Consider the following 27,013-nt stretch of genomic DNA (forward strand, 5'->3'; position numbering starts at 1 on the left):
AACACTGCTGTGGTGTAAAGTTGTTTGTGAAAGAAGGAAGGACGCGAAGGCCTTCCGAGGTCAGTGTGAGCAGGGGCACCTGTCACTCAGGGACAGAGGGATTGTCAGTCGTGGGTTGCAGGTCAGGAGACGAAGCCCCACAGGCAAATTGGAGGTGCTAATGCTGAGCCCAGGTGGTCTAGACTCTGATCCAGTGCTGTCCCTGTGCCCCAGCTACACTGCCAGCTGCACTGGACGCTGTTCAGAAATCCCTGTTCCCAGGGGTCATGTTAGGCGCCCAGGGAGGGTTTCTGGGGCAAGGCCTGCACTTGTCTGCCTCTACCCTATACCTCTTGGGGATTGTGCACGTCCTCCCCCAACCCCCCAGCTTTCTGTGTGTGTGTCTGACTGTGTGGTGTGTGTGTGTGATGTGTGTGTGTCTCTGTCTGCATGGGGTGTCTGTGTCTGAGTGCCTCTCTGTTCCTTTTTATGTGTTATGTGGGTTTGTGTGTCTCTGTGGATCGCATGTGTCTTTGTGTATTAAGTGTGTGTCCGTGCGGTGTGTTGTTTGCATGCGTGTATGTGTGGTGCCCACGTGTGTGTGTCTGTGGGGAGGTCTGTGTGCATGTGTGTCCCTGCATGTGTCTCTGTGCGGGTGGGTGTGCGCGCGTGGTGTGTGCGCGCGTGGGTGTGGCGTGTCCTCCCGCCGCGGAGGCTCCCGAGAGCCGTCTCCGTTCGGGGAGTGACAGTCCCCGGCGGCCACCCCGGGGCGCGGCCGGCGGGGAGGAGCGCGTGGCGGGTCCGCCGGCCGCACACGTGGGCCCGGCGCCGCCTCTCGCGTTCCCACCCCCTCCGGCCGCCCCCGCCGAGAGCCGGGATAAGTGGCGGCGCGGACGCCGCGCCCTGTCTCCTCGGAGCCGGCGGCGCGCAGCTCTCTGGCCCTGGCCCGCCACAGACGAGGACCGCGCTCGGGGACGCGACAGCGGCGCTCGTGGCCCCGGTAACTGCCTCCCGTCCCCGCCCCCGGCTGCCGCGCCGTCCCCGGGTGGGGCAGCCCCGGGTCCCCGCGTTCCCGCGTTCCCGCGTTCCCGCGTTCCCGCGTCCCGCGTCCCCGCGTCCGGGCTCGGCGTGGGCTCCCGCGCCCCTGCGCGCGTGTGCACGAGTGCGCGCGTGTCTGTGTGTGCATCGGTGCGCGCGCGCCCCGCTCCCCAGCAGCAGCTCCGAACCAACTTGGACCCGTCAACTCCGTGTCCCCGTGCCCGTCCGCGAGCAGAGCAGCTGGCGGCACCTCCAGAGACAGCGCGGGGCTGTGCTGCCTGCGCTGGTGGAGACGGGAGGGCAACAAAGTTTGTCGGGAGCCCGGGTGACTTTCCTCGGGGACCCGCATGTGTGCGTGTGCGGGGGCCTGGGAGCGCGGAGCTGGTTCCCTGGCTTCCCGGGCAGTGGGCGCCGGGCTCCCGGCCCCCCTTCACCCCGCCTCAGTGGTTTGTTTAGGAAAAGTGATGGTGAACTAGTAGTGGAGGCTCGCAGGCGCCCGCTGCCCGCCCCGCGGAGGGAGGGCGGCCCCAGAGAGCTGAGAGGGCGCCGCACCCTTCAAGCCCAGGCGGCATCTGGGAGCCAGGGCGCGAGGTGGGAAGCAGGGGCGTGGGGCGCCCTGCAGGCCGCCCTGTGACCGCAGAGATGAGGGAACAGCCCGTGTTTGCCTGGCTCTGACTGTCAAGGCTGTGTGGTTGTGGACCGCAAAAGCCAGGACGTGATGGAAACAGGTTTGTCATGGCATCCTTGGAATTTCAGACAGGAGGAATTAATCGGAGTATCATCCACCTCATTATCGCGCCCCTTTGAAACTTCCTTGGGGATTTTAAGATAGATGGGTTTTTTGCAGCTGGGTCTTTATACCCACAGAGCTGACTATAATTTACACTTGATTACAGCTAAAATAGTCTTTAAGATGAAGTTTCCTGAAATGATTTAAAATAAACACAGATGGGAAGGGGGAAAAAGCTGTAATGAGGCACTTAAAAAATAAAGTGAGTATTTTTCTTAAGAACAAATGGGATTTTTCAGTCTTACGAAATATAGATGTATTTTAAAAATCTTTGAAGTGGAGGTTTTTTGTTTTTTGTTTTTAACCTGCTTTAAAAAATTGTTACTGACTCTGAACAAGGTTTCCCTCCTGATCTCTATGTGTTTTGCCATATCCCTGACTGTGGAATGTGTCCTTCTTCCTTCCTAGGACCTGAAGATCCTTTCAGAATGCCGGAGGAAAGTTCTCCCAGGCGGACCCCGCAGAGTGTTCCGTACCAGGACCTCCCTCACCTGGTCAACGCCGACGGACAGTACCTCTTCTGCCGGTACTGGAAGCCCTCGGGCACGCCCAGGTAAGTCTCCCCCGAGAGCTACCCGGATGTGCCCTGGGGGGTTCATGCCCCCCTCCCCCTTTGCGTGCAGCTGCTGTGCGGCCACTTTCTCCATGACCAACTTCACGTGCCATTTTAACATCAGGTACAGCGGGCTAACAGAACTGAGATTTATACATCATCTTTTTTTAAAATTAAGAAGCAGGCGTTCTATTTTCATTATAACAACTAGGATACGGATTCTACCGTATGGCAGTTTTCAAAAATTCCACATGACTTTATTTTTTGTACTGGAGTTGATTTCCTGTTGTACAGGCATTCCTTTAAAATCCAACCCAACAATTATAGAAAACCACCTAATCAGATAAGAAAATCAAAATAATGTATATATAGTAACTTTTGTTCTCTTTTCCTGTTTGAGTATGAGCTTCAGAAGGTGTCATACGTATGTAACAGAAAGAAAGGGGTCTGGGTGTTTCCTTCTGATCTCTTGCCAGCTCAATTACTTTGTACATTTTCCATCAAGGATTTGTCTTGCTATTAGAAACAGGCGTTGGGACTGCACACAGTAAGACAGCTGGTCTCCTGCTTCCCTCCTCTTGTACGAAATAGGGAAAACCCTGCTTGTTTGTGTTGTTCAGGGAAAGAAATTATTTGCGGTAACCAATTGGCCTAGTGACAAGTGAACATTTTCTGTTGCATGGACACGTTACCTGTTTCACAGGCCTTTTGTCTCCTAGGGGACGTGTATGGTGTGGTGTGGATTATAGGATTATGTCTCCCTTTATGTTTCAGTCATCACCCAACCCTACTACAGGTACAAAATTCCTCCTACATTTTCAACAAGGTGTGTATAATCCAGGTAGCTGCACATTAAAAAACAAAAGCAGAGATATGGACTTTAAAGACCTGGTTTAAAATCATAGCTTCAGGGCAGCCATGTAAACCGGCTATTGTAATGGGCAGTTAAGAGTTCCTACAGGTCTGGCCATGTCCTTCTTAAAGATTTCCTCTAGAGGAGAGAGTGTGTGTGTATGTGCATGTGTGTCAGACGGGGAGGTGGGGTTGTCAAGCGTTATCATTAATTCTCCATTCTGACTTAAGTGGCAGTACAAGTGCACACTCTTGGTTTAATTTCTAACAACTTCGTGGTATGTAGTGCATTATTTGATCAATATACAAAAAAAGGACAAAGAATTGGGAGCTAAGTTTGTGATGTTTGAGTCTCAGACTTTGGGGGCTTTCCTGGTTAAGTGGGGAGGTTGTCCTCGCTCGAGGTCGGTGGAAGGGAGACCCTGCGGTCCTCAGATGGGGTGGGACGGTGCTGAGTGGGTGGGCGAAGGCCGATGGCTGCCCTTCCTTGGGCTGAGAGTGGTCTTCACAGTCTCCACCCCGAGTCGCACCGTGGGGACCTCTGTGCTCCCTCGCTTTTGCTCTCGTTAGAGATGGCAGACTGCCACTCCCAGTTGTTTAAACCGACAGTCTCTTGGGGTCAGTGTTTACCTTGCAGTGGATGCTGATGGGAATAAGAACGGGGGTGGATGGTTGAGGCAGCTGGGCCCTGGGCTTTGGAAGAGAGGCCGCCCGCCTACCTGCCCAGCCTCCACCCCCTGAGATGATGCAGGTCAATAAACTCCCTCTGTCAGGGGGTCCTTAAAACATTTCACCACCGGCCCTGACCAGTTGGAAAGTCCTGGAGGCCCCCGCGGTGACAGATGCCGCATCCTGGCGTCCTGGGGGAGGGGTCAGGGCAGGCCGAGTGGTGAGGACGCAGCGGGGCCTCAGGGCAGAGGTCTGTGCCGACTGGTGAGGGAGCGTGTCCCTATTGGAGAAGCTGAGCCCAGATGCTCTGGCAGATAGCAGTGTGGCAGCCCTGCCCTCTTGCTGCTCTGGGTCAGCTCTGCTGCTTTGTGTCAGCACTGCTGCCTCTAGGAGTGGGAGGGGACCACTGGCCTCCGCCTTTCCCCTCCAGGGAGTGTCCTCCACGGTCTTTCCCCCAGTTAGCTCAGAGTCTTGTCTGCTCTGATCGGTGGGGAAAACACCAGCAAATGTCCCTTTTCTCTGCTCCTTTTAAAAAATCTTTCCCGCAGAGGCCCTTGGGACCTCAGAAGCCACTGTCTTACAGACAGGGTCCCACAGAGGGGTCGGTGCCTGTCTCTGTTAGTTGGCACTGGGATGGGTTGGATTTCTGGTCAACAAGTTGAGCCTGTTCAGAACACCTGCCAGAACATTCAGCCCCCGGAGGATTTGCTGGGTTCCCAGACCAGCTCTGCAGGCGGCTCAGAGCGACACAGGGTCATGGGCATCAGCCACACTGGGAAACTGGCTTAACCTGCTGATGGAAACAAATTGTGTCTCTACAAATACTGGCCTCCTCACACTGGGCCCTGGGAAAGAGGAAGGCGATTCCTGGGATCGCTGTTACCACGTGTGCGTCCAAACTCAATGCTGTTTTTAACAGAGCAGGCCAGAGGCTCAGTCTTTAATCATTATGAACCAGAGGCTTAAAGCCTATGCTTGGTAATGCCAAGGCAGATTCGTGCTCATCTGGTAGTATTTACGGTAACAACAAACGTCGTACTTAAGGTGTAGCAGAATTATCTCATATTAATCGAGTATCGTGTGTTCTGGAGTCTGGACTAGTCTCTTAGACATGATCCCATTTTTATCTTCACATCAACCTGTGAGGCAGATGTTATCATTATTTTCCCTCTTTTAAAGCTGGTCCAACTGCATTTTGTCCACATTCCTCTGGTTCCAAGTCTCTTACTAAGGAAGACAGACTTTCGTCTAAGTATTGTCTTCCTGATAAATTCTTATATTTTTTGTTAGGGTGAAGGTCACTTCTTATGGTAAAGAGTAATAGAATAACTAATCCTCACTAATTGTTTCTTCATAATATATTAAAAGTGGGAAATAGATTAAAATATGATCCATTCTGAAACAGAATCTTCTGATGCCCTGGGGGCTGGCTGCCTTATCGAGACTCGTACTTTGGAATTGTAAAATACTGGTTCTTCAGCAAGTTTCCACTGATGGTGTTTTCAGGGTAGTGGAGACTAGCCCAGGTGAGGCTTGAGTTGCTCTGTGGTCTCTCGTGCCCTTGGATAGTATTTCACACCTTTGGATTCAGTCCACCACGGGGCCCTCAGTCCACTTAAAGGGCAACTTTGAATTAACTTCTGAATATTACTTAGCCATCCTGCCCCACAGGATGAATGACTGGGCAACATCGTTGGGGGGCCGGGGTGAGGGTGGGGGCCTGAAACAATACTCAGTTTGATGACTTGGCTCCAAAGAAGTCCTCCCTTGGTTCTGCTGGACCAGGATGGCTAGAGAGCTCGCTGTAATTGTGTGATCGCACAGCTGCAACCTTCTGGGCGGTTAGTTCCCGGCATGGGCCGGTCATGCCCATCTGTCTATCCGCAAGGCTGGTGTGAAATAGACACTTGTGGAATAAATGCCCAGATGCTCCTTTGAGCAGGGGCTCCCCTCGTGCTGAGTGTGCTGTCTCTGGGGAGCACCCCACCCCCGCCCGACGCTGAGGAACTGACCAGGCTCCCTTCCGGCTTCTGTGGTGATAACAGCCAGTGTGCCGAGGGGGCCGTTTCAAAGAGCACTGTCCCTCCACGGGCCGATGGCCTGATGCAGATGCCTGGGTGACACCTCAGTGGACGCTCCAGAGCCCCTACCTTTGCAGGGACCTCCCAACCTGAGCCCCGGAGCCCCTTCTCCAGTCTGCGTGGCTTTGCCCGCTTCTCTTTTCTTGCCTCCACTCCAGAGTTGGCCTTCCTGCAGTGACCCCGTGGCCACTGGTCGCCGTGGACGCCTCCTCTCCCCTCCCCGGCTCCGCCCGTCCAAGCTGCCCCCTCGCATTCTCAGCCGGTGTGGTTGTCAGGACTTTCCTCTTGGTGACAAGGTGCTGGGAGTGGGGCCCATGGCAGGGGCTGGACTAAGGAGGGTGGCGTGGCGTCGTTTCTGGAACCTCCCTGTGTTCTCAGAGCCATGGCTGTTGTCGGTGGATCTAGAATCAACAAGCCAAGACTCGTCCTCCCCTCTTTATTCCCATTCCCCAGAGCGGGGCTCAGCTGACATCCCCTACCCGTGCCCTACCCTTTCCTGGGTCACTTTGCTCCCTTTCTCCACGAGGCCTTCGCAGTCTGTGTCTGGAGTTTCGGGCGATGACGTCTTAGGGCACTTCCTCCCACCTATGCATATTTACCTGGAGAAGAAGCCATTCCCTGAAGCTGGGATGTAGTTAAATGCTAGAGAACGTCCTCCCTTCCTGCCACCCTCATGATGTCCTTCCATCAGCCACCAACCACTTGGGTGTGGCATCTGTGACTCCAGAAGCTGGGCCCCTCCCGGCCCACCTGGTCCAGACCACGGAGAGGCAGAGTCTCCATCATCTGGTTGGACTTGATTTCGACCGCCCGCCCTCTGGAAGTTCTGTTCCCTTAGATCAGATTGGCGTCTGCCCGTCCTCTCCTCCGCCTTAGGCTTTCCAATTAGGTTGTGTGTCAGTTACTTGGTGCCTTTCTCCCCACTGCTCACGGTGTGGGTTCAGTGTCCTGGGCAACGTTCCCCGGGGTCTGTGTTTTTTGGAGTGTTTCTTCCTCTCTGTGGGCCCCTGCAGCCCTCATGACCCCACCCCCTCTGAACTCCTGCCGCCTGTGTGGCTAGCCGTTACCGAATCACTTACCTTTGGTTGGTACATCCCCAGGGCCAAGCAAATCACATTCTTTCACTGTCCCTAAAAGTAGCCACTTTGAACTCCATTCTCTTGGTCTCCAAGGGTGTGAGGACCGCCACGCATCTATCTCCCAGCCCAGCCCCTTGGACCTTCCCCCGATTGTGAGGGTCTGGGATAGCTCTTGGGCTCCCCAGAGCCTCTGCAGGAAGGCAGGCCCTGAGGGCTCAGCTCCATGAGTATCCACTCTTCCCGCTTAGCCATAGCAATGCTGCCATCCAAGAAGTCGGTTAGCAGACCCTGGTTTATTGAAGCCTGCGTGTCCCAGACAGAGCTGGGCACCAGGGTGGGGAGAGAGGAGCAAAGGCCGCTGTGTTTCAGGAAGCGGTGGGCATAGTTATTATACAAGGGGCAGGTACCTGGAGACGGGACCACTGCTGGCCACACAACACCTTGGTGCAAGTTAGACAAAGGAGCCCATCCAGGTAGACGTGGCCTCACAGGTGGGAGGTTTGGTGAGCAGAGCGTGGGCTGAATTTCAGCTCCTCCTCGCCCTTCCAACCAGCGCCCTTGAATGGTATTGCACCTGTGAGAAGGGCGTGCAGGGCAGGGAACCAAGTGAAGCTAGAAAGGTGGATGGGTGGGGCCAGGCACCCAGGATCCAGAAGGCCAAGCTGCAGGCTTGAACTTGAGCCTCAAGGGGTGGGAAGCCATGGAAAGGTGTTAGGCCAGGAAGTGGTGTAGTCAGGCTTGTGACTTGGACAGCCAGCTGGCTGGAGGTGTTTGCCATCACCCAGGTGGCAGGTGAAGGGGGCTGAGTCAGGCGTGGTAGTGGCACCTCAAGTTGCAGGGGACTGACCGTGTGTGGTGGTGATGGTGGCGGGGGGCGCTCCCAGGTGTCTCCCTGGGTGACAGCGCGCAGGGAACACCTTTAGATTGCTCCGCTCTGAAGACCCGGGGCTGCTCTCTGACAGTGAGGACATGTGGCGCTCCAGGCGCTGTGGGACACCTTGCTGGAGCATCCCTGATAAGCCAGTAGGAAAAATGGAGGAGAGGTATCGGGGCCGCAAAATGAACCACACTGCGAGCATCACCAGTAAAATACTAATGCGGGAGCGGTTGATTGCATGAAGGTAGGAAAGGAATCCTGTCTTCCATCTTCTCCCCACGCTGAGGAATCAAAAACCACCTTTGACTTATATGTGTTGGCTCATGAAATTTCTACGTAGACACTGAGAAAATGGACCTTACTATGTGTTTTATAGCAAGGACATTATTTTTAATCAGATCACTGCCTTCCAGTACTACTTCAGATTTCTCTTGCCTATTTTAAGAATTTCCAAAAGTTCCTTCCTCTTGTGAGGAGCCGTTGGTCCTCCTCCTGGTGCTTCTGCCTTTCTTACAGCACAGCAAACTGCCTTATTTTTAAATAGGGCATCTCTTCTGGGCTTTTTTTTTTTTTTAAAGATTCTTCAAACAGCAAAGATCTTTTGATGGCGAGAGGAAAGGCCGCTGCTATTCTTGCAGTTGATTTTTCCAGCAGCTACGTTAAGGGATAATTTTTTCCAGTTGCTATAAGAATGTTCTGCAGATACAAGTCTGGCTTTGTTTGCAGTAGAGTTGAAGGAAAAAAATAGCAAAATAAGCTGCTTCCTGAACGAGAGCCATGTTCACCATTGTCTGTCTCTTGGCACCTTTTAGGTAGAGATGCTGATCCCAGGCGCACTTTGTCCCCCAGTGCCAGCCAAACATCGGTTATTGTGTCAATGGGGAAACGGTCCTTAGTGGTGCGAATCTTTGCAGCTGAGATTACAGGATGACCCTTGTCCCATATTAAGGGTCAGCCAAGTCTCTTGTTGGAGGAGGTCCTTTCACTTCACAAGACTTGTTCACTGGGGTGGTGGGGGGGAGGCAGTGGTGGCCATCGAGTGGGACCGGGGGTGACGTTTTCTCTGTATCGAGGGCCTGGTCCACTCCCAGGGGGTGGTGCAGGGAGGAGGGCCGCCAGAGGAGCTTGCTCTGTGTCACATTGCGTCTCGCGGCAGGCGTCCCTCCCGCACTTTGCTGGCCATCAGGCTCTGCTCTGGCGTTCGGCAGGCTCTCTGGTATGCAGGGGTGGAAAGCTTCTCACCTTCCTCAGAAAGGCTCAAAGGAGCTCTTCTCATTAACCTTCTGGAAGGAAAGGGCGAGGAGGGAGGAAGAGGAGGGGCAGAACAGAAGGAGGGTTTGGGCAATGCGTCCTCCCTGGGGGCTTCCCGCGGCTGGTGGAGGGTTTAGGGGGTGGAGTCTGCGGACCTGTTGACATCATGATGTGCGAGTATATGCCGTTTCCCAGAAAGGACGGTGGGTCACAGACTCCCCCAGACTGTCAAGGTCGGGGCGGCCCGTGACCCCAGCACTCTGTGCGAGCTCATATGTGCGGGGGAGGTGGCTCAGAGGGTGAGCACGGTCCCGGGGGGCTGGCGGGGCCATAGGGCAATCCCGGAGTTCTTCCGCCCCACCCCGTCTCTCAGAAGCTGCTCCCACACCTTCCTCTTGTGGGTTTAAAGCACAGATCAGCCCTTCTCAGTAAGCGTTTAAACAAATATCTGGCTTGGGGCCCGGCTTAGAGAGGTCCTAATTGCCACCGTTCTCCCTGCCCCCTGCCCCCACCAAAGGAGTCATTTCTCACGCCTCTGTTCTGGTGGTTCTGTTTTCAGCGGTGAAGAGTGTGTGGGCACCCGTGCGGTGCCCAGGGGGTGCTGAGGAGCAGGGGTAGACGGTCCTCAGGAGGACGCAGGAGACGGGCTTAGACCCAGAGGTGGGAGGAGGAGCCCAGGGGGCCTCTGGGAACAAAGAAGAAGAATCAGAGGAGGTAGGGGCCCCGAGTGGAGTGGGGGAGGGTGGGAGAAAGAATGGCGAGAGGAGGAGCTGGAAGGCAGGGAGGAAGCTGCAGGCTCTCCTGGTCAAAGCAGGCCAGTTTCCCCCCGGCTGTCCACGGCGGCTGGATTAGAGGTGAAAGGCCCCCGCTTAGGAAGCGCTGCCTTTAGACATTTTAGGAGCTCCGCTCTGTTCTTCCTGTTCAGTCACTCTCGTAGCGGTATGTGCACAGCCGGATGGGGCAGCGGAGAGTGGCGAAGGCCGTGGAGCCAGGCCCCAGGACCAGCCTGAGTCCACACGGACGGGGTGCGGGCCGTCACTGGACCAGTGTGTCGGTCTTCTCACCTTTCCCCCAGGTGATTATACGGTTAGACATCAGTGGGTGGTCAGCGCCTGGCATCCGGTAACGAGATGTGTGTCCTCTTTGCCTCCACCGTCTGGCTGGTGAGCTCTGGGGACCGTGGGCTTGTCTGTTACTCACCACCCTTCCTTACTCCCCTCCACCCTCCTGGCCGGCATCAGTCACATAGAACCAGAGGCAAAGCAGTAACCTTTATAAACTCCACCTTGACCTCTCTCCCCATGTCGCAGGCTGTGTGCTTTCCCCAGACTCCAGGTTTTTACTTTTTTTTTTCCTTAACAGTTAAAACTCAGTTCCATTTCAGTGAGATTTCAAACTCCATGATAAACTTCTGTAGATGCTTAGTTTACAAAGTCATAGGGAAGCCGTTGGTGGTGAAATTCTTTTTGAGATAACACAGTTAGCAAATTAGATACTTCCTTTAATGTCACATGAGACCTCTGTGACAGTGTTTGAGGTGTCACTCTTGTCTGGCTGGAGGACCAAATGACTCTTAGGGAGGGAGGCTGGGGGCCAGTGCAGACAGACCCACCCGCTTCTCAGAGTCCCATCTTCAGTGGCTTCAGTCCTTGCTGTGTGTTTCTCCTTCGGTCCCGATTGCGGGCCGGGGTGTGTGGAGATGCTTGTGCTACAAGGGCCGTCCTGGCACCTGCCGCGTGTGCAGTGGCAGGGTGGTCGGTGCATCAGGAATTCTCTGGGTTGGCGCCCTGTGCTGGGCTCAGCTGGGCAGTCCTTGTGCTAGTCTTGGCTGGGCTCTCCATGTGTCTCTGTGCAGGGCTGGCGGCTGGCGGGGGCTGCTGGTCTCAAGTGTCTGGCCCTGGCAGGCTGTTCGCGGGAGCACGGCTGTTCTTCCCCACATCCCCTGTCCTCCTTTCCCAGGCCGTTAGGGTGGCAGTGTTTCGTGAGCAACGACATGCTTTCCAAGTCTCTGCTTGTGTCGAGTTTGCAAATGTCGAAGTCAGTCAGCCCGGAGGCGGTGGGGACGCATCCACGGAGCAAGGTGAGGGGAGGATAGTTTGTGGCCATTGTTGAATCTATCACATTCAACAATGGGAAAGATTTTTGTGCTGAGATTTGGGAAACCAGGGTTGAAATTTTATTTCTGCTTCTGAGTGACTCTAGACAAGGTACCCTCAATTAGACCTTCCAGCAAGTTCCCAGAGGGTTTTGTATTTTATGTAACTCTGGTGTGTTTTGCATCTCATAGTGGTAGAACAACCTGTGAGCCTCTCCAGGGCAGAATTCATGCTTCCTTAGTGCGTGCCCCTTGTAGAGTTTCGTGCCTGGCACAAACTAAGGGATCTAAACATGTTTGTTGAATGAATGAATGAACTTCTCGTATTTAGAGTAAGATGATTGGGCTAGATGAGTCTCAAAAATCCCTTCTGGCATGGTTTTCTAGGAAAAGAACAGAGCATTTCCATCAAGTGTAGGTAAGAGGGGCTAATTGTTTGTGCAGGAAATGCAGCACCTAAATCCAGAAGCATGAATGAACGAGTTAGTAACACCTAGGATGGGAACATTCCCTACAGGTGATCCCCTGGGATACTAGGTGGCTGGGTTTTAGCCAATTTAACTTTGAAGTAAAGGTCTGTGTGTGAAGACACACCTACAAGTGGGAACTGCAGGACGGCAGACAGTGTTTTCCGTGTTAGCACAGAAGTCAGCGTGGACACCAGAATCTGGAGTGGTGTTAGCTTCGTCTTGATGTGGGGGATGATTCAGTGGGCGTTAACTGAGCTCCAGATGTAAACTCAGCGCTGTGGTAGACAGCGATGGGGGGTCCTCAAAGCGACATGGAGACCCAGGGTCTGCTTGACTGCAGACCTCCAATCCCATGAGTTCTTTCTGAACATCCTGTGCATGCCGTGTCTCATTCTGGTTTGGAGATATGGAAATGAAACAGCCCCCTGTCTGCCTTTGAAGACATCTCCCCACATTTATCAGGGAGACAGTTCCAAGCACCGTGGGAGCTTGCTTGTGAGGGCAATTTATTCGGGGGGAGGGGGTGGTTTCAGGGAAAAGTTGAGGTGACTTTAAGCCGGCCCTTGAATGTGGTTGGAGGAACCACTTTCACACAGGCATGGAGATATGTTCTGAAAACGACAGGAAGTCTTTGGAAACTATAGTCTACGGTACATGGCAGAAGAAGAGTTTGGAATCACAGGAGCCTGAATTTGAATGGCCCTTGTATTAGTCTGCTAGGGCTGCCATAACAAAATACCATAGACCTGGTGGCTTAAACAACAGAAATTTATTTTTCTCACAGTCCTGAAGGCTGAAGGTCCAAGATCCAGGTGCTGGTTGGGTTGGTTTCTGGTGAGAGCTCTCTTTTGGCTTGTAGATGGCCACCTTCTCGCTGTGTCTTCACGTGATCTTTCCTCTGTGAGTCTTTCCTCTAATTGGGTAAATCTTCCATGATTGAACTTGGATGAGGATCCTGACTTTTCACATTTTTGCTTCTGTGATTCATGGTAGATGCCCCAGCCTGTCTGAAGTTGCCTTTGCCTTGATGTCTTGTGTCTAAGACCACCTGGTTTCAGCAAACCCTACTGGCCAGCTGGCCTGAGGCAGGTTCAGACACAAGAGTGGGAGATACCAGGGACAAACTCTGTCAGTCCTGTGCAGACCCAGTAGTTGCCTTCTCTCTAGCCATTCCTCCTTCTTTCTTACTGATTTTTGTCCCTGGGGTGGCGGGGGACTAATGATTGGAATATTTACACCTGATTAAAACCATTCTCATTTCCCAGTGTTATTTGTAGCTAGAGGTGGCTATAGGACCAGTCTATCTCCTTAAGACACTAGAAAAAGAACAATAAATTAAACCTAAAGCAAGCAGAAGGAAGGAAATAATAAAGATGGGAGCAGAAATTAATGAAGTAGAGAATAGAAAAACCATAGAGAAAATAAACGAATCCAGAAGTTGGCTGTTTGACAAGATCAACAAAACTGACATCTCTAGATTGATCAAGAAGAAAAGGGAGAAGACTCAAATTACTAGAATCAGAAATGAAAGAGGAAACATTAGTACCAATCTTTCATAAATAAAAAGTTATAAAGGAATAGTGTGAGCAATTGTACACCAATAAATTAGGTAACTTAGGTAAAGTGAACACATTTCTAGAAAGATGCAAACTAGCAAAACTGACCTAAGGAGAAATAAAAAAAATCTGAATAGACTTATAACAAGTAATGAGATCGAATTAATACGCAAAAAAACTACCCACAAAGAAAAGCCCAGGCCCAGATGGCTTCACTGTTGAAATCTACTAAACATGTAAAGAAGAATTAATACTAATTATTCACAGATTTTTCTTTTTCTTTTTCTTTTTTTTTTTGTAGATAGCTTCTTGTTTTGTATATTTATTTATTTATTTATTTATTTATTTTGGCTGTGTTGGGTCTTCGTTTCTGTGCGAGGGCTTTCTCCCGTTGCGGCGAGCGGGGGCCACTCTTCATCACCGTGCGCGGGCCTCTCACTATCGCGGCCTCTCACTATCGCGGCCTCTCTTGTTGCGGAGCACAGGCTCCAGACGCGCAGGCTCAGTAGTTGTGGCTCACGGGCCCAGTTGCTCCGCGGCATGTGGGATCTTCCCAGACCAGGGCTCGAACCCGTGTCCCCTGCATTGGCAGGCAGATTCTCAACCACTGCGCCACCAGGGAAGCCCCAGATTTTTCTTAAAAGAGAAGAGGAAGCACTTCCCAACTCATTCTAAGTGGCCATTATTACCGGGATACCAAAAGCAAACAAAGACATGCAAGAAAAGAAAACTACAGGCTAATATTTCTTAAAAACATTGATGCAGAAATCCTCAGCTAAATACGAACAAACTGAATCCAACAACAGAAAAAAGAATTATACAATATTACCAAGTGAGATTTATCCCTGGAATGCAAGGATGGTTTAATATCTGAAACGCAATTACTACAATACACTATATTAGTAGAATAAAAAAAACTCACATGATCATCTCAGTATATGCAGAAAAAGTGTTTGACAGAATCCAACACACTTTCATGATAAAAACATCCAACAGACTATGAATTGAGGGGACCTTCCTCAGCCTGATAAAGAACAATGACAAAAGTCTCAAGCTAATACCATACTTAATGATAAATGACTGTATGCTTTTCTCCTAAGATAAGGAACAAGACAAGGATGTCCATCTTACCACTGCTATTCATCACTGTACTGAGGGTCTAGTTATGGCAATTAGGCAAGAAAAAGAAAGAAAAGGCATCCAGATTGAAAAGGAAGAACTAAAACTATCTCTATTTGCAGATGACATGATCTTGTATGTAGTAAATCCTAAGGAATCCAAAATCTAAAAACTATTAGAACTAATAAATGAATTCAACAAGATTGGTAGATACAACATGAATATATAAAAATCGATTGTATTTCTATATACATGCAGTGAACAATCTGAAAATGAAATTAAAACAATTTCATTTAAAAGAGCATCAGAGAGAATAGAAATGCTTAGAAATAAATTTAACAAAAGAAATGCAAAACTTGTACTCTGAAAACTGCAAAACGTTGCTGAGAGAAGTTAAAGAAAATCCAAATGAGTGGAAAGACATTCCATATTCATGGATTGAAAGACCTTAATATTGTTAACATGGCAATACTCCCCTAATTGATCTACAGATTTAATATAATCCCTATGAGAATCCCAGATGGCTTCTTTCTGGAAATTGATCAGCTGTTTCTAAAATTCATGTGGAAACTCAAGGGGCCCAGAAAAGCCAAAACAATCTTGAAGAAGAAGAACAAAGTTGGAGGACTCACATTTTCTGATTTCAAAACTTACTATAAAACAACAATAATCAAACCAGTGTGCTATTGGCATAAGGATGGAAAAGAATTGAGAGTCCAGGAAAACCCATATATCTATGATTAATAGATTTTTGACAAGAATGCCAAAAGAACTCAATAGGAAAATAATAGTCTTTTCAACAAGTGTTGCTGGGACACTTGGATATCTACATGCAAAAGAAGAAGTTGGACCTCTTCCTCACACCATATACAAAAATAAACTCAAAAACCTAAATGCAAGGGCTACAACTGTAAAACTCTTAGAAGAAGACATAGGAGCAAATCTTCATGACCTTGGATTTGACAGTGGTTTCTTAGATATGACACCAAAAGGACAAGTTACAAAAGAAAAAACTGATATATTGGACTTCATCAGAATTAAAAACTTTTGTGCTTCAAAGTAAACTGTCAAGAAAACTAAAAGACAGTTCACAAAATGGGAGAAAATACTTGTAAATCATCTATGTGGTAAGGAAATTGTATCTAGAATATAAAAAGAATGCTTGTAATTCAGTGATAGAAAGACAACCCAATCAAAAAAATGGGCAAAAGACCTGAGTAACATGTGCCCAAAGAAGATATACAAATGGCCAATGAGCATATAAAATGATGCTCAGCATCAACTGTCATCAGGGAAATGCAAATGAAAACCACAGTGAGGTACCACTTCCCATCCACCAGGGTGGCTGTAATAAAAAAGAAAGTGACAAGTATTGGTGAGAATGTGGAGAAATCTGGACCCTCATGCACTGCTGGAGGGAATTTAAAATGCTGCAGCCACTTTGGAAGATAGTCTGACAGTTACCCAAAAGTTAAATGCTGTTAGCATATGACCCAGCAAATCCATTCCTAGGTATATAGCAAAAACAATTCGAGTTTAACAGATACACACTACTATATATAAAATAGATAAACAAGGACCTACTGTATATCACAGGAAACTATAATGTTTGTAATAACCTGTAATGGAAAAGAATCTGAAAAAGAATATATATATATATAGATTTGCATTTCCCTGATGACAGTTGTACACAAATATTCATAGCAGCATTATTGATAATAGTCAAAATGTGAGGGCTTCCCTGGTGGCGCAGTGGTTGAGAATCTGCCTGCCAATGCAGGGGACACGGGTTCGAGCCCTGGTCTGGGAGGATCCCACATGCCGCGGAGCGACTGGGCCCATGAGCCACAATTACTGAGCCTGCGCGTCTGGAGCCTGTGCTCTGCAACAAGAGAGGCCGCGATGGTGAGAGGCCCGCGCACCGTGATGAAGAGTGGCCCCCCACTTGCCGCAACTAGAGAAAGCCCTCGCACAGAAAGGAAGACCCAACACAGCCATAAATAAATAAATAAATAAACCCAAAGTTTAAAAAAAAAAAATGTGGAAATGATCCAGTGTCTATAAGTGATGCATGGATAAATAAAATGTGGCATATCAATACAATGGAATATTATTTGGGCATAAAAAGGAATGAAATACTTATACATTGGTGAACCTGAAACAATTATGCTAGGTGAAAGAAGCCAGTCACAAAAGGTGACATATTATATGACTCCATTTACATGAAGTGTCCAGCATAGGCAAATCTGTGGAAACAGGAAGTAGATTAGTGGTTGCCAGGGGCTGGGGCAGAGGTTGGGAAAGTTGCGGGGTGATAGCTAAAGATACAAGGTTTCTTTTTGGGGTGATGAAAATGTTCTAAAACTGATTATGATGATGGTTGTACTACTCTGTAAATATACTAAAAACCACTGAGTTGTACACTTTAAAACAGATTATATGATCTGTGAATTATATCTCATTAAAGCTGTTACCAAAAAATGCAAATACCTAAGGAAATGAGTTAAGGAATGTTATGCGAACATTTTTAACGATGTTTACCAAAAAAACTAATGACACAAAGTTATTTAAGATATAATGGTACAGAGAAAAAATCTAAATTTAAGTATAAAACTGTGATCTCAACCATATTAAAAATATAATCATGGAAAAGAGGTTAGAAATTTGACTACAAAAATTGAATGCATGTCTTCAGGCCTTGCATCATCTTTGGAAAGGAAAGGAAACTAGTCTTCAGAAAGGCCCACACCTGAGTCTGACACCTTGCTAGATACTTCTTTGGCTTCACCTCCCTGAATCTCACAACACACCAGCGGGTTGGCATCATTCTTGATATTTTATTGACGTGGAAACTGGTCCCAGAGAACCATGGGCTAATGAATGCAGAGCCAGGATTTGAACCCTCGTCTGTTTGCGTTAAAGGCACTGTTCTCTCTCCAGCACCCAGCTCTGCCGTGTCAGACGCTTACGGAGCCGCTCAGAGAACCCAGCTGTGTGCACAGGCGCTGTTTATAATGCTCATGGCAGCTGGTGAAGGTAGGGATGACAACCCCACCTTATAAATGAGACTGATGCTTGGAAGGGCACGGTGGCTCTGATGAGGGGCCCTGGTGAAGTGACAGGTCGTGGTGTGAGCCTATGGTCCGTGGTCCATCCACCTCCATTCGCGTCCAACTCTACCGTCTGCTCTGATTATGCCGTCCTGACTGTAGCTGCCCGTCAGGGTCATAACAGAGCTCTGACCTCTGTGCCCATAAGACTGTGACCATTTCCCTTAAATTCATCACTGTGTGCTCGTCTTACCTCTCCTGCATTCTCAGTAAATTCCCGATTGTTTATTGCCATCCGTTTGGCATTTCACCACCCAGAAGAACTTGGAGCCATCTGCAGACTTGGAAAGTTCATGCTGTTCTCCTTCCAGGAAAAAAAAAAAAATTAATGTTACATAAGATGGGACCGAGCACATTCTTATAGGAAGGTCGGGAGCCACTTCTCAGCCTGAAGAATCCCTGGTACCTCTGCCCGTTACTTCCTGTTTCATCCAGGTCCAAAATCACACTGCAGCTATCTTTGCAAACACGGTTCCTTGCAAAGCCTCTAAGAATAAGTGTTGCCTCCATGCCCACATAGAACTGCCCTGTCTTCAGGGTCTCCTCTGGGTCCGAGGAGAGGTTCCTCCTTGAGAGCTCACGGGCCTTCCTCTGGGCAGTCCGTGCTGGTCACATTGTCCTCCGTCCTTCAGGCAGGGATAGGGGTCATCTCTGGGGGCGGAGGTCCCCAGGACCCTCGCCCACCTCCTCCTAGCGCCTCTCCAACTGTGGCCATTTCTCCCTCGTGGAACAGTCTCTCCCCAACTCGCTCATCTTGGGTCATTTAATTTTGTCTTTGTAAATAAAATTTGCTGTCTTCTTCTGTGAACATATTCATGATAAGACATTGAGAAATTAAGGAAGAGTGGAAAGCTAGGACGACAGACCACCCCAGGACAATCCTTGCTAACAACATTCGTGGACTCGGAGAAACTGGAAAGCACCATCAAGATTATCAGCCCCTTGGCTCTACAGATGGGGCGCCAGAGGAGCTAGGACCATTCAGCCACCTGCAGAGACCTGGTGCCTGTGGCAGGAATCGGGGTCTGAGCCGAGTGAGCCAAGGGCCCACCTCCAGGAAGCCAGAAGTCGGCAGGCAAGCGAGAAAATGAGGGGCAGGTGGCCAGTGAGCGGAGGGGATCGCCTGGCTCTGCTGGGGCGGCTTCGAGCTGAGGTGGCCTTGACCTGGGTGTGGACGTGAACCTGCTGTCCCGTGAGGAGGCGGCGCGGGGCTCTGTGTCCACCTGCATCCAGCGCTCTGCTGCCCGCGGCTCGCTCTGGTGCTCGCCTCACCGGCAGTGGGGCTTTCGGCCTCCTCATCCTCCAGGCCCATTTGAAGGTTTGCCTAATAAATGTCCACCTCTTGTGCGGGTCATTGCTGTCTCCAGCCTCCTCCATCTCTGCTCTCGGTGAGTCTTCAAATGCCCGGTGGTGAGAGAGGGGCCTGGTGACCCCCTCCCTGTCAGAGGAAGGCCTTGCGTGTCCTCGTTGCCACAGGCCACCAGCGCTGTGGCGGCTGCAGCTGTCTGAACTGAGTTATCATTTCCTCATTGTTCTCTTTGACTCAACTTTCTTTTTCACTGGCAAGCTATTTTAAGAGGCAGGGTTATTCTAACTCGGGAAGTGGAAAACCAGTATCAGATGCCATCAGTGGAAGGTGACCACAGGACAGAAGAAAACCCCGGCGCTGAATCCCAGCTCTACCCCGGGCTTGCCCCCAGCCTGGGCCTGTGGCTTCTCTCTGTCCTGAAAACGGAGGCGGGTCGTGTTGGAGATCTCTTCCAGACAGACCGGCCCCTCGCCCAGGGCTCCCTGCGCTCAGGGCGGAATGGGGGGGATGAAGCAGTAGTAGCGTCGCCCTGCGCGCGTTCCCGTTCCTCAGTGCTGTGCCTCCAGCCCTCCCCGGTTCAGCCTGAGCGCTGCCCGCACGGGGGCCCCACAGGTTGGGAGCCTGAAGACAGGCGTGCCACCCCCCACCCCCGTGACGCATTGCAGCGACTGGGAAACGTCAAGGCTTGCGCCTTCCCTTCCAGAGACTGGTGGTCTGGCATCTCCAGGGGCACGCGTGTTCACAGCACACACCCGCGTTCACGAGTCCCCCGCGAGAGCCTGCCGCTCTCTTTTCTGTGGAACATGACACTGCAGCAGGAGCATCCCAGATGGCATGGGGTGCCTGCATCACCGTGGCTGTGCATCTGGCTGGCCCCTGGGAGGAGGCAGGGAAGCAGTGGGAGGCCAGAGCACCCCTCGGGCACCTCCACGTGGCCTGCAGGCGGCGGTCCGCTGTTGGGAGCGAGAGCGAACACAGGTCGTTTTCTGTGCAGGGAGAAGGAGACCTGGGCTTGAAGACAGAGCTCAGAGCTCCTTCACGCAGAAACCACGTCAGTCACACCAGCCTCTGCCCTTGGCTTCCCTTTTCTGAAATCTTGGGACAGCTGTGAAGCTCTTCATTAATGGACCATCCTAAGAGTCATGCCATGTGCCTTCCACAGACCATTAGTGATTTCCCAGAAGGCCAGTTCCAAATATTGATCTCGACAGCGGCCCCCGAGGAGCCCTTTGGCACGAGAACCTTTTCAGAGCCGCAGGGCCACGGCTGCCAGAAGACGCCTCCGAAGAGATCACACATGTTAATGAAGGGTCTTAATCTCTTGGCCCCTTACAGTTCAGAACTGCTTTGAGATTGAAGATAAATCATTCCTGGAGGTTGCATCCCCCAAAGCGTAGGAAATTACTTTGAGGCAGGAGGAATAATAATTTCCATATCAGTTTCGAACTTGGTTTATGGAACGCAATTATCCACCTGGCTTCACTGGAACTGACGTATATGCTGCACCTTTAGCAGATGATAGGAGGGGGGGCTGACGTGGGAGGGGCTGAGTCATCTCCATCGGGGCATCCAGATGCCACTTTTGCTCACTGCATTTTGGGCACTGGAACTGCCAGCTGCTAGGTACCTCAGAGGGCCCCGTATTTGGTGGTCTCTGCATTTTATTGGCAGCAGTAAGGCAGGCAGCTGAGTTAGTGACACCCTCTCCGACCAGACTCTTTCTGTTGTTGCTGCCGTTGCTTTCCAGTTTTACTGAGATGTGACTGACACACAGCCCTGTATGAGCCTAAGGTGCGCAGCATAATGATTTGACTTAAAGGGCTTAGAAATGATTATCACATTAGGTTGGTGAACATTGCTCATCTCATATAGATGCAAAAAAACAAGTTTTTTTTTTTTCCTCCTCGTGATGAGGACTCTTAGGATCTGCTCTCTTAACAACTTTCCTGTACCATGTACCACAGTGGTAACTGTGGTCACCATGCTGTACATCACATCCCAGGACTTATTTATCTTATAACTGGAAGTTTGTACCTTTTGACCCCCTTCCTCCAATTCCCCCTCCTCCCACCCCCATCTTTGGTAACCACAAATCTGATCTCTTGTTCTAAGAGTTTTTTATTTTGCTGCTGTTGTTGTTGTTGTTGTTCGGTTCCACGTATGAGTGAGAGCACATGCTATTTGTCTTTCTCTGACTTATTTCACTTAGCATAATGCCCTCAAGGTCCATCCATATTGTTGCAAATGGTAGAATTTCCTCAATTTTTATGGCCGAATTATATTCCACTGTATATATTGGGTTGGCCAAGAAGTCCAATTGGGTTTTTCCATAACATCTTACGGCGAAACCTGAACGAACTTTTTGGCCAACCCAATATATGCCACATCTGTATCCATTCATCTGTTGACGGACACTTAGGTTGTTTCCATAACTTGGCGACAGTAAACAATGCTGCTATGAACATGGGGGTGCAGATATTTCTTGGACATAGTGTTTTCATTTCCTTTGGATATATTCTCAAGTGAAATTGCTGGATCATATGGTAGCTTTATTTTTAATTTTTGAGGAACCTCCATACTGTTTTCCACAGTGGTTGCACCAATCTACATTCCCACCAACAGTGTAGGAGGGTTCCCTTTTCTGCACACCCTCTCCAGCATTTGTTATTTGTAGACTTTTTAATGGTGGCCATTCTGACCAGTGTGAGGTGGTACCTCCTTGTGGTTTTGATTTGCACTTCCCTGATGACTAGTGATGTTAAGCATCTTTTCATGTGCCTGTTGGTCATCCATGCATCTTCTTTGGAAAATGTCTGACCGCAGTCTTGGACCTGGTGTGTCTAGAGTGTCTGGTGCTGCAGGAAGCAATTCTGCACTATGAGGGGTGGAGCACAGTGGCCCTTGGCCCCCTAACCCTGACTGTTTTCTCCATGGTGCTTTAATGTGACCTGGCATATGTTTATTTGCTGATTATTCTGTCTCTGGCCCTGGACGGGAAGCTCCACCAGGGTAGGGACTTTATCTAATTCAGATGTGTCCTCAGAGCCTAAGCCAGAGCCTGGTCCAGAAACCCAGCGCTCAGTCGGTCTCTGTTACTGAAGAAATGAGGGGCTGAGAGCCAGGCGGCCATCGGACTGTGCCAAGTGGTCCTCTTGCTCCTCCACCTGGTGTTACAGGTGGAGTCATCACAGCCGTCCATCCCCTTTCATGGGTCTTCGTCTTCTCTAGGGAAAAATATGTCTATGTCTGTATCTGTCTACATATAGATGGCTGGATGGATGGACCCTTTCATGGGGCTTCGTCTTCTGTAGGGAAAAATATGTCTATGTCTGTATATCTATCTACATATAGATAGATGGATGGATGGATGGACCCTTTCATGGGGCTTCGTCTTCTCTAGGGAGAAATATGTCTATGTCTATGTCTGTCTACATATAGATGGATGTATGGGTGGATGGGCCCTTTCATGGGGCTTCGTCTTCTCTAGGGAAAAATATGTGTATGTCTATCTGCATATAGATGGATGGATGGATAGATAGATAGATTTTTTTTTTAAGGAAATAGATGCTCTGGGAAACATGCTGGAGGAGCCTTGCAGCATTGGAACTTTGCTCTGCAGTTCTTACCACTGTGCTTGTTAGGATCTTGCGTTAAAATGGATGTGAGGACAGTAATATCAATTGGGGCATGAAGACAGTAGCTGACCACATGGGACCCACATAAAACCCACCTCCTCCAGCACAGGGTGACTGACGGGGCTGTTGGCAGGAGAACACTCCACTACGCTGACAGTAGCCAGCTTTGTGGTGTGTATGCCGTGTCATCTGCACTGCCGGTCCTGTGTTATCCTCGTTTCACAGGGGAGGGAGCAGAGAATTCAGCAACTCGCCCACCGTTGCAGTTAGGGAACAGCAGAGCCTGGGTTTGAACCCACATCAGCTTGCGCCTGCATGTGTGAGGGATCTCGTACACGAGGGTCTGCATTTGTTAAGGTTCAGCCTGAGTTGTGAAGAAGAAACGTGGTGCTCATGTAAGATGGAGGTCTATGTCTCTCTCCATCACCAGTCCAGGGGTCCACACGGCCGCTCAGGGCACAAGTCCCTCCCGCCTTGTTGCCCCACCCTCCGAGGGTGTGGTCCAGTGACCACAGCTGGGCCGTTGCCGCCTGGGCTCCAGACCATGGGAAGGAGAAGGCCAGTGTGCGTCGGGCAGATTGTCTTCAAGTGGCTGTTGTGGAAGCCGCATTCATCAGTTCCCTTCACATCCTGCGGCGTGAGCTGGTCGTGTGGCCACATCTCGCTGCAAGGACGGTGGGGACTGTGGTCTCTGTCTGGCAGCCATGTGTCCAGGTCAGACTTGGTTCCTCTGGAGAGGGGAGTGGAGTTTGAGGCGGTGGATCTGCGTCTGCCATGGAGACCTCTCCTCTTTCATGGATGTCAATGCCGGGCCAAGCAAGGGAAGTGCTCTCTGTTCATTATTATCATGCGGGCATGTGGTCATTTATTCATTTAATAACAGTTATTAAGAGGTTTGGGGGCTTCCAAGAAGCCCAGTTCACTGTCTCTGCCGGTAACATAGCTGGGAGATGAGCTGTCGGCCACCAAACAGGGAAGAGTAAAGAGGCTGAGTCACGATCTCACTCGTCCTTCACTCCCCTTTGTTTGCCCGTCTCGCCCTAAGAGAGGGCTTGAGGCTGGTAGCTGGTCACATACAGTTGGCAAAATGCAGTCCGCACGCATAGTCTCTTTCCTCTTCTCGCTCCCCCCCCCAAAAGGGGTGGGTAGGTCCATGCTGGTGAGGGCTGGAGCCATGAGCTGGGGCCCTCGGGGATCCTGGTGGGATGGGCAGAGCACAGGTTCAAAGTCAGGTGGATCCAGATTCTACTTCTGACTCTTCTTATTGCTAGTGCGTAACCTCAGCTCTTTGAGTCTCAGCTTTCTCATTTGCAAAATTGGCTACTTATGTCACAGGGCTCCTGGGAAGAGTCTGCTGGGATGAAGGGTACGGCTTTGGGTAAGTGGACGGTCCCAGGCGTATTTCCTTCCCTCCGGCTGCTTTGGAGCCCCCGGTCCCTGACGGTTTGCCCTGCGTGTTTGGCGACGTCCGAGGTGGCCCTGCCTGTCCCTTCCCTCGTGGAAACTCTGCCGGCCCTCGTCCTGAGCCTTGTTACCTGTGGTCCTGCGACTCCTCCCACCACCCGCTTGCTCTGCCCATGGTGTCTCTTGGCCGCTCCCCGGCTGGGCCGCGTCGTCCGTGGCCTCAGCTCCCTGCGGCCGCCCTGACCACCCATGCCCTCCCCAGGCCGCCGTGGCCGGAGCACCCTGGGAGGGCCCGGAGCAGAGCGTCTTAGGACAGGCAGAGGTGTAGAGCCCGGGCAGGGGCCTGGCAGGGGAGAGGGCCCAGCGAAGGTGCAGGTGTCAGCACGACAGAAAGCTGGGGTTTGTGTCGGCACAGATTGGAGTGGGAGGGCTGGGGGCAGGGTGTGGCTTTGGAGGCTGTTGTGATCCTCGATCTGGGGGAACGGGGGCCGGGGGTGGTAGCAGAAGAGGTGGAGAGAGCGCACGTGAGAGGTGAGGCCCATCTCGGGGGGTCAGGCCCGGGGCTCCATGTCCAGAGGCTGCAGGGGTGGCCGGCGCGGCCGCAGAGGTGGGCCTGGGGCTCAAAGCAGAGGCCGAGCTGGAGGCCGGCTGCCTGTGACGCGCGCCCAGGATGCACCTCGAGCACCGGAGGCTCAGGGGGCCGGCGAGGAGTCCACACCTGTCTTTTCACCTAAATCGAACTTCCCACCTGAACCCAAACTACCCTCTGCTGGAATGAGCAAGTTTTCCTTCAAAGCTGATGGAATCCATCAACATAGCGAGCGGCTTGCTTTGTGCCGGGCGTGGTTCTTTTTTTTTCTTTTTATAAATTTATTTATTTTTAATTTATTTTTTGGCTGCATTGGGTCTTTGTTGCTGCGCACTGGCTTTCTCTAGTTGCAGTGAGCAGGGGCTACTCTCCGTTGTGCGTGGGCTTCTCATGGTGGCTTCTCTTGTTGCGGAGCACGGGCTCTAGGCACGCGGGCTTCAGTAGTTGTGGCACACAGACTCAGTAGTTGTGGCTCGTGGGCTCTAGAGCGCAGGCTCAGCAGCTGTGGTGCACAGGCTTCGTTGGTCCGCGGCATGTGGGATCTTCCCGGACCAGGGCTCGAACCCACGTGTCCTGCATTGGCAGGTGGATTCTTAACCACCGTGCCACCAGGGAAGTCCCATTTTGTCTTGTTTTCAATTGTACACTGTTTTCCTAAGCTGGCATATTTTAGGATATTAGTGGTAGTCAGAATACATAAAATCGTAGGTATGTAAGTAAGGAGTTAGAGACAATTATAATAAAAGGATGGTCTCAGTCTTTTTGCCCCAGGGTTCTGCTTTCAGAGGGCTTCCAGCTCAGAAAAAGGCTGTGTGCAGAGAGAGCAAGACTAGATCGAGTCTCGAAAGGTCAAGAGACATATCACTTAGGAGATGTGGCAGTCTTGTGCATCCTGGAGACACCTTTCTTTGCCTGCAGACATTAAGGTTGTGGGCTGGGGAGGAACCTCAGCCTTGCTCTGCCAGGCCCAGGTCTTCTCGGGGACAGCCACACGGGGCGGAGGGCTGAGGAGAGTCAGCCAGGAGAAGCTGGCAGAGACCCAGGAGTGCGTGTGCTGGAAGCAGAGTGGAGAGCAGTCTGGGGATACGTCCTCTGCAGAGAGACGAGGACGGTGGGGCTGGGGGCGAGGCTGGTGCGGACCCCCCGTGCCTGGTGACGGGGCGGCACCGCATGCTGCTCGCTGCTGGCCCTGACTGCAGTCACACCTGTCAGTTGCCCACGGGCTCTGCAGAATAGGTGAGATGTCACCTTAGCGGGCTAGGTAAGGCCGGCATCCGGGTGGCCCGGGGGGGATGCGATAAGTGCCCAAAGAGAGATGTTAGCAGTGTGATAAATTACGGGTTAAAAATGCATCAGACTGTCCATCCCCCTCTGCTTCAAGCTGGTTGATGCTGGATTTGCTTTTGCACATTTGTATGGAAACACACCTTTGGTGTGGCCTGTGATTTCCTAGTTGACTGACTTCAGGGCAGGCCAACTTTGGGATTTCACTATCCTTGCACAGGGAAGCCTTTGCTGAGTGGGGTCAGTGCTGGAAGAGTGGCTGCTCCAGGCGTCCTGTGACACCTCCCGGGGCACCATCGGCTTCCGTGTGTTGCTGTCTGGAGGGTTGTGTGACAGTGTTCCTTTGATGGCCCAGGAATCAAGGAGCCCTGGTCTCAAACTAAATCCAGCCCCGTCACTGTCGTGCTGCTGGGACGTCTCCCATCTACTGGATTCCTAGCGAGAGAATTTGAGGCCAGACCCCGATTTTGGAACCCACGTGCAGTGGTTTCACGGTACTCGTTCGTGAAGGCCGCGCTGAATGCAGAAGGACCAGCTGCAGGTCCACAGAATGCGAGAGCCTTGATGCTCCAGGTGGTGGTGACATCATCCTGGGGGAATTAGGAATTGAAGCTGTTCAGAACCAGCCTTTTCAAAACCAGGGCCCAGTGTAGGAACACAGTATGAGTCCAGAGTGTGGAGCTGAAAAGGCTGAGAGGCTTCCTGGGTTCAGCAGAACAGGGAGCTGTGGTTGATTAGTGATGTCTGCTCTGGATGCAGGAGGGGTGTTTATTGTCTAACCGTTTCCTGGGTACTTCCCAGGTGCGGGCGCAGTGCTGGGGGCCTTCTCAGGTGTGCTGTCCGTTCACTCACAGCAGCTCTGGAAGTAGGTGGTGCCGCACTTCCTGCAGGAAACTTCATGGAAAGACGTTGAGGAATCAAAAGAAGGGTCCAAGATGGAACATAAGTGTGATTACAATTATAAACCATAATTACAATTGTAGGTTGTAATTATAAATTTATAATTAACTTACAAATAATGAAAAACAAAATTTAATGTCTGTGGAGAGGGAGAACCTGGAAGGAAATATAATGTTCCTGACAGTATCACTGGGTGGTGGGATTATGGATGGATTTGATTTTTCTTTATGCTTGTCTGTATTTTTCCATTTTTCAAAATGACCCATATTCCTTTTTCAAACTTACATAAATTATGGGTGTGGGTGTGTGCGTTTTTTCATATTATACTTGTGGAGATTTGGTGGCCTTTGTCCCTTCATAAATTCACCAGGAA

General features: G+C 50.9%; 1 protein-coding gene across 3 annotated transcripts in view; it reads left to right on the forward strand.

Moving 5' to 3' along the window:
* Window positions 1–898: 898 nt before the first annotated feature.
* MGLL (monoglyceride lipase) overlaps window positions 899–27,013 on the forward strand; it is a 102,778-nt gene continuing 76,663 nt past the window's right edge. The window contains exons 1-2 of one of the 3 annotated variants that reach the window (XM_061197358.1): window positions 899–979; window positions 2,216–2,360. In XM_061197358.1, the coding sequence (XP_061053341.1) occupies window positions 2,236–2,360 (125 nt within the window). In that variant the 5' untranslated portion in view covers window positions 899–979; window positions 2,216–2,235. Of the gene's footprint in view, window positions 980–1,365; window positions 1,746–2,215; window positions 2,361–27,013 lie in introns of those variants that run through there. The other 2 variants (XM_061197359.1, XM_061197357.1) reach the window with 2 other exon arrangements.

The sequence above is a fragment of the Eubalaena glacialis genome, chromosome 7, assembly GCF_028564815.1.
Source record: "Eubalaena glacialis isolate mEubGla1 chromosome 7, mEubGla1.1.hap2.+ XY, whole genome shotgun sequence".
Taxonomy (NCBI): domain Eukaryota; kingdom Metazoa; phylum Chordata; class Mammalia; order Artiodactyla; family Balaenidae; genus Eubalaena; species Eubalaena glacialis.